Source organism: Panthera tigris, chromosome C2 (genome assembly GCF_018350195.1).
Source record: "Panthera tigris isolate Pti1 chromosome C2, P.tigris_Pti1_mat1.1, whole genome shotgun sequence".
Classification (NCBI taxonomy): Eukaryota; Metazoa; Chordata; class Mammalia; order Carnivora; family Felidae; genus Panthera; species Panthera tigris.
Genome location: NC_056668.1, coordinates 14301431 through 14309402, shown reverse-complemented (window position 1 = coordinate 14309402; position 7972 = coordinate 14301431). Strand labels below are relative to the sequence as shown.

General features: G+C 37.6%; 1 protein-coding gene across 1 annotated transcript; it reads right to left on the bottom strand.

The window, feature by feature from the left end:
* Positions 1 to 6527: 6527 nt before the first annotated feature.
* LOC122241889 (keratin-associated protein 6-3-like) lies at positions 6528 to 7161 on the bottom strand (the record flags this gene model as incomplete). The annotated part of the gene is made up of 1 exon (XM_042998312.1): positions 6528 to 7161. A coding segment is annotated over one exon (330 nt), but the record flags the coding sequence as incomplete, so codon positions are not given.
* Between the last annotated feature and the right edge of the window lie 811 nt (positions 7162 to 7972).

Sequence of the window (7972 nt, the reverse complement as noted above, 5' to 3'; positions counted from 1 at the left end):
TAATATCCTTATAATCATTCTTTTAAATTCTAGTTAAGACATCTTACTTATATCTTCATTGATTAAATGCCTCGCTGCCAATTCTTCCTGTTCTGTAGTTTGAGGTGAATTCCTCTGTCTTGTCATTTTGGATGAAGAAACACAATAATAATGATAATAATAATAATAAAATGAAATTAAAATTTTAAAATTTTAAAAAAATCAAATAAAGGAAGCTTGATCCTATGCATATTTTGGTCTGATTTTTAAGAGAAGCTTGATAGAAAAAAGAGAAAAGAGACAAAAAGAAAAAAATAAAAATTAAAAAACAAAAAGGCAAAAAAAATAGTAAAATAAAATAAAACAATTTGCTATTTCTGCATCCAATAAACAAAAGAAAAGAAAAACAACAGCAACAGCATAAAAACAAAAGCAACAACAACAAAATGAATAAACATAAATAACCAAATGAAATTAAATCCAGTTTCCCCTAGAGCTGAAATTTTGTAGGACTCTATGGTCAGTGGACTAAGCAGGTGGAAGGGATTTGTGCTGTTCTTCTGGGGGAGGGGCCTGCTGCTCTGATTCTCAGGCCAACTTCCCCTACTGGAGATGTGCCTGGAGGGCACAGCACAGTAATGGCTCCATTCTCCACTTGGTGGCAGTGTTTAGTTCACTGGGGTCTATCAGTGTTGATGGGCTAATGTTAAAATGGCTTCATCTGGTCTTCAAAGCAGGGAGTTTGTGCCTTCACAGATGCACAGTCCCCTTCCTTTATCCCCCACTTCCATCAGCTCCCCACCTTCCCCCTGTCTGTGTCCAAGCTGCCCACCAGGTGGTACCTCTCTCCAGAAGTTTATCTTAAGTGCAGCGGTGTTTCAAAACCCACACTTCAGCGACCCCTGAGGTTCGGATCCACAACATCTTCTGGGGGACCGTCTCACCGTGCTGTGGCTGGTGTCAGCTTGTCCCAGGAAACAGTCATGCCACTGCATAGCCACAGCAGCTTAGAGTTTATGATAAATCACTGCACACACCGGCACCAGGATTTGCTGCCCTCAGCTAGACTCTTTCTTTCTATACTGGTGAATGTGAGTCTACGGCCATACCACCCTGAATGCGCCAGATCCCGTCTATACTGGTGAACGTGGCAGCTTAATGAAGTCCAGTGGGTCTTTTGCCCACAGAGACAACTGCATCACCTCTACCAAATGCACTCCAAGCAGGGTACCTGCTTCTCCCCAATCCACCCAGGGTATCCTCAGACCACACTGCCCACTCCCTGGGCTCTGCCCTGCTTTCTCTCCAGAGCACCACCAGGGGCTGACCTCTGAAACTTCACACTCTGTGCTCTGCTGTTTATAAAAATCTAGTGGTATTAAAACCTGTTCCTTTTTTCTCTGTCAATGGTTTTAGGGAACAGTTTTCTTGTGTAGTCTCCTATGTAGGTCTCCCAGCTGCTTTCGGAGGGAATGCTTTCTTGTGCAAACTTGATGAACTGCTCTCCCTCTCCCTCTGTCTTTCTCCTCTTGGTAAGAACGGCACTGTCCCCTCTCCAGCACTATGGCTCTTCTCCTCCAGTTCACCTCTCCACACTAGGTACCTGCCTGCCCAGTTTTATCCCTCAAATTATGCAGGCTATTCTGTTAATCCTTAGATCAATTTCCTAGGTGTTCAAAATGGTTTGATGTTGATCTAGCTGTGTTTGAGTGAGGAGACAAACCCAGGGTCTCCCTACTACTGTGTCATCTTAACTCCCCTCTCCTCTCATCTTAATTTATGGTATTTTTGAATGTATATATTTGCATAGTTTTTTTTTTTTAATGCTTCCTCTGGGTATTACTGTATGCACATGCAACTTATAACAGTGTACTGGTATATCAATATTTATGGGCATAAGTGAAGTGTTGGGCATTTCCTTTGATTAGATTCCCTCATCATGTCTACTTTTAATATTATTGCCTTCTTCTAGTGTTATAATTTTTATTTCCATCACCAAATATGATTTCTAAAAGTCATGAGGAAGAGATTAGTCTATTGGATATACTCATATTTCTGTTTTTTCCATTGTACCCGCTTGATGGTTCAAGATCCCCTCCTTTAGCATTTCCTTTATGTTTGAAGAACTTTTTGAAGTCAATCTTTAAATGTAGGTTTATTAATGACAAATTATTTCTTTTCTCCTGAGGATGTTTTTATTTCCCCTTCATTTTTTTAAAATGTTTACTTATTTATTTTCAGAGAGAGAGAGAAAGAGAGTACAAGCAGGGCAGGGGCAGAGAGAGGAGAGAATCCCGGGTGGACTCTGTGTTGGCAGCCCAGAACCAGCTGAGCCAAAATCAAGAGTGGGATGCTTCAGTTCATGGGTTTCAGCCCCACGTCAGGCTCTGTGCTGACAGCTCGGAGTCTGGATCCTGCTTCAGATTCTGCCCTCCCTCTCTCTGCCCCTCCCCCTCCTTCTCTCTCAAAAAGAAAAAAATAAACATTAAAAAAAGAGTGGGACGCTTAACCAACTGAGCCACCCAGGGACCCTACCCTTCATTCTTGAAAATAGTTTTGCAAGATGTAAAATACATTGATGACAGTTCTTTTTTTTTCAGCATTTGAAAAATACTATGCTGTTTTTTATTACTCCATCGTTTCAGATGACAAATCAACTGTTATTCAAATTGCTGTTATTTAGATAATGCGTTGTGTGTCTGGTGATTTTCAAGATTTTTTTCTTTGTCTTTACTTTTCAAAATTGTAATTTTGATGCATTTTGGTATTAACTTATTTTGCTTGATCTAAAAATTCTCATTGACAGGTCCTAATTGGAAACAGAGAACATTAATATAAAATTATTAATTATAAATATAAGCTATTAAAATAGTATATTTTAATGATAAAGAAACCTTACTCAAGGCTTTTAGGCAATCAAATAATTTACATAGAATAAATAATTAGGCTATTAGTCAGAATTTTCAAAAGCTGCATTCAAAAAGAGAAGAGAATAATCTAAAGACTAATAAAAACAAGCATTAACTAAAGACTTTATATCTAAGGAAGCTGTTATTCATATAACAATGTATTAGAACAACAGTTTTCAGCATAGAAGAAATTAGGAAATTCTCCACCCACAAGCCTATACTGAGTAGCAAAACATTGAAGACATATAGATATATGTCTGTGTGTGTGTGTATACATGTCTGTGTGTATACATATATACATATATGTGACTGTGCGTGTGCAGTGATATGTATTGAGTGTAATATACAGCCAAATCAAAACAAAGACTAGATTTGAGGATTATAATATATTAATTAATAATATATAATTTATATATTAATTATACCTAATTATATTAATAATGTATAAATATGTTATATAAATGTGTTGTGATGACAACGTGGTAATAATCCAACTAAAAGACAAGGGAGTAGCAGAAGAGGTAAAGAGGAAAATAAATTAAGCTGATGTTGTATAGACAACAGGGCAAGTTACGAATATGAATATAACTAGTATATATATATGTCAGATATATATGAATATACATGTGTCAGATAATAAAAGGTTGAATAAGCAAAAAGGAAACTAAACACATTAAAATTGTTACGGATACAAAGAGACCCAAATAAACACTAGAAAAACCACAGCCATCCAAATACCATTTTTATAATTTATTAAAGTATACTGAATTATGAAACATATCCGTCATATCAACACATATGAATTGGCTTCATTTATCTATTAAAGAAAACATTTTAACTTTGGCTCATGAAACAAAACACGCATATATGTGCTGTACATATACATCTAAAACAAAATGTTCAGGAATACAAAAATAAAGACATATACAAAGGTATCTGGGCAAAATGTCACAAGAAAATATAACAATCCTGATATCAACCAAATAGAATTCAGGCCAAAAAGCATGAACTGCGACAAAGAGGGGAGCTTTCTCATGCAAATACGAAACCAATCACAGGAAATATCTTACACTTCTCAAGATGCATATGAAGCTACAGATATATGATGCCAAGACATAGATAGTAACATATTAGTAATAGGTGACTTTAAAGCAGCACGTTCAGAACAAGACAAATAAAGTGGAAAAAATAAGTAAAAAAAAGCGAAGGCTTAATGTTATCAAGAAGGTAGCTTTTATGGTTACATATTAACCTTTATATACTAGTAACAGACATGAATCATCTTCTCAAGCTCCCACAAAACATCCACAAAAATTTATTGTGTATTTACAGAAAGCATTAATAAGTTTTGTAAAGTAGAAATACTAGAAAAAAATACTCTCTGATGTCAGACAATAAAACTAATAATTGTTAACAAAACCAAAGAACAGAAAGCCCTTTAAAAATAAAATCAAGCTGTAAAAAAAAAAAAAAAAATACCCATTTACTTGGAAAATATAAAGCCTTCTGTCAAAAAATTCTTGGGTGAGAAAGGTCATACAAGTGAAATTACAGATTTTAAAATAATTAAAATGATGAAAATGGTCCATAACAGGGCCTATGAGAAATATTTAAAGCAGTGTTTTGAAAAGATTATAGCATGAAGACTTTCATCAGTAAAAATGAAATAAAATAAATTCATATTTCATACTATGCTTTAAAACACTTATAAAGGAAACTTTAAAAAGCAAAAAAGCACAAAGGTAGAAATAATAAATAGAAACGTAGACATTAATGAGGTAGGGAATCACAAAAAAAGGTGATTTTATAATGAGCCAAAATGCTGTTATTTGAGAGAATTAACAGACCTTGCTAATTTGATGAAGAAAAAAAAGAGAGACAGAAACCATATAAAAAATAAATAGCATGAAGGAACATTAAAACAGAAGAAATTTTAAACATCATATGAGGCAGGCTCTATGTATATAATAAATTTGAAAACCTAGATGAAATAGGTCATCTCTTAGGAAAATACAGATTACTAAAATGGATGCCATTAGATTTAGAAATCAAAAGCAGACCAATTTCTTTAGAATAAAGAAAATCATTAACAAAATACTTCACAAAATAGCCAAGACACAGACGATTTCTCAGAAGTCTATCAAATTCAAGGATGAGATGATCCTATTATCTAAGGTGTTAAAGAACACTGAAAATGAAGGACAACTTGTTAATTCCTATTATAAAGGATGAATAATATTGAGTCTGTGGTACACAGACTCTCTTCATGCCCCCTTGATTCCTGCCTCCTGATGAAAATGCCCTGGGATGACCTCCTCCCTGTGAGTGTGAGGGAGACTTGTGACTTGCTTTGTAACCAATAAAATATGGCAAATTTAATAGTTATGTGTAAGTGATTATGTTACATGAGATTATGGCGTTCATCCATAATGCTGGAGTCTTTCTTCTTCCTTGCTGGCTTTGAGAAAACAAGCAACCATGTTGGAAATTTACTTGGCAAGGAACCATGGGCAGCCTTTTCCAGCTGAAGGTGACTGCCAGCGGAGGGTTTGCAAGGGACCCTGGCCAACAGCCAGCAAGAAAATGAGCCTTTCATTCCTACAACTCCAATGAACTGAGATCTGCCAGCAATAACATGAGTCTGGAAATGAATCCATCCCAGCTAAGCCTCAGATGTGACCACAGTCCTATCCAACATCTGGAATTGGAATCTCATGAGACCCTGAAGCTTCTCAGCCTACATGTGAAACAGAGATTTTATCTAAATATTATGGCCCACCATGCATTCCAAATAGTTTTACAATTTATTACCAGCTTGGCATGTAATAGATCGTTAAACTATTCCTTAGGTTATGTCTCTCATACCTTTAAAATGGATACCTTTAGGGATGCCTGGGTGGCTCAGTCAGTTAAACCTCCACCATGACTCTGGTCATGATCTCACAGTTCACAAGTTCACAAAATAAATAAACATTAAAAAATAATAAAATAAAATAAAATAAAATGGATCACTTTAAAAAATGTGTGCCTATTTAAAAAAAAAATTTAATGTTTATTTTTGAGAGAGAGAGAGAGTGCAAGCAGGGGAGGGGCAGAGAGAGAGGGAGACACAGAATCGGAAGCAGGCTCTAGCTCTGAGCTATCGGCGAGCCTGATGCGGGGCCCGCACTTAAACTGTGAGATCATGACCTGAGCCAAAGTTGGAGGCTTAACCGAGAGAACCACCCAGGCATCCCTTGAAATAGTACCTTTGAGATGGAAGATTAAAAGTAGAGAAGCATACAGCAACAATGTTCATTTGATTTATGGAACACGAATATAAAAGTTTGGGGAAATTAATTTTTTCTTTATTATGTACTATATGCCAGGCAATGCTTAACCTAATGTGTAAGTAGTACTTGATTTACTGTTACCTGTTACCCAGCATAAGAGATAACATTCCCTCAGTAGCAGAGGAGGAGGAAACTGAACTTTACAAAAACTTTTCTCAGACGACTGACCTAAAGATAATAAAAAATACCTCCCAAAGAAAGCAGTTGTTAGCTTTCTTGAAAACGGAAAACAAAACAAAACAAAAATTGTAAGTAATCCTGGGCATTAAATGACCAACATCAAAACCAGGACTGCCATTTGGATTGAACAAGTTTATTAGGTCAACACAGAAAACGAACTCCCGCATGGACATCATCAAGGCAGTCGCTGTGACACCATCATCTTGATGAAGGCGGAACTGTGGGGTCACAGGTGAATTTCACCATCTTCCACTCCACCAGGTAAATCCAGGGAATCCGTAGGTTAGGCTGTAGGCAGCAACAGACCTACTAGACTTTCATCCTGCAGGATATCGTCACCCAAGGGAAAGGCTCAGAACGTGTGGGGCTCAGAATTGGTGAATCCCACGTCCATGTGTAGAGGGTGAGAGTCCCCCATGGTGCCCTCGTTACTAGTAGCCACAGCCAGAGCCACAGCCATGGAGAGAGTGGGAGCGATATCCATAGCCACAGCCATAGCAGGAGCCGTAGCCACAGCCCAGTCTGCGGAAGCCACAGCCATACCAGGAGCCATAGCCACAGCCCAGGCCTCCATGGCCGCAGCCTCCATAGCCACAGCCTCCGTAGCCACAGCCTCCATAGCCACAGCCTCCATAGCCGCAGCCTCCATAGCCGCAGCCTCCATAGCCACAGCCTCCGTAGCCACAGCCTCCATAGCCACAGCCTCCATAAGAGTTTCCGTAGTAGCTTCCACACATGGTGTTGGCTGTTGAGGTTGTGCTTGGGTAGAGAAGGAGAGAAGTGTCACTTCGGTGTGGACGATTCCCCTGCAGAGGGCCTTTTATATGCCCTCAGTGTGAGTGGGACCCACCACACAAGTCAGGCCACTGGATAATTTGCAAGACCTCTCTGAGTAATTTGTTCACTCCTGGTTTTAGGGTAAGGCTTCAGGGGTAATGAAGACATTTGCTGTTGTTGTGCCACAACCTGAATCATTTGTGAATCATTAATAAGAATCAATTGTCTCATCTTCAAAACCTTACTTACACAAGACCTTCAAATTAGCAATTTGTAACCAGCCTTTATGATAAGAAATAACATTTGTAGTAGACATTCTGGGCTCCAAACAACCAATTTTTTTACCATTTTTTGGCTGACATCCAACAGGCCATAATAATCTACCTTCATTTGAGATTCTCCATCTCTTCTGTTCCAAACTCGGTTTGTTTGTTTTTTCTCTTTAGGGATTTTCCATATTTTCACATGAGTGATGGTTTACTAGGAAAAGCCAAAAGGTATCACTCAATTTCATGAGACCATCGACAAAAAGCCAACAGTTTGAAATTCTGGACCACCAGTCCCGGGAAGACCGGGCTTTTCATTTTCACTTACATTAATATTTCCTTTTAGGATTCTATTTTTAAAACATCATTTTTTTTCACGGTTTCAAATTTACGTCCGCATCTATAGCCAGAAAACAGAAATGAGATTTTATTTAATTTATAAAATTGCATTTTCATGAAAGAGTTTCCTTTAAAATCCAACACATTTGTAACGTTTGTGTTTTGACTCAAAGGTGAATATAGGCATTTC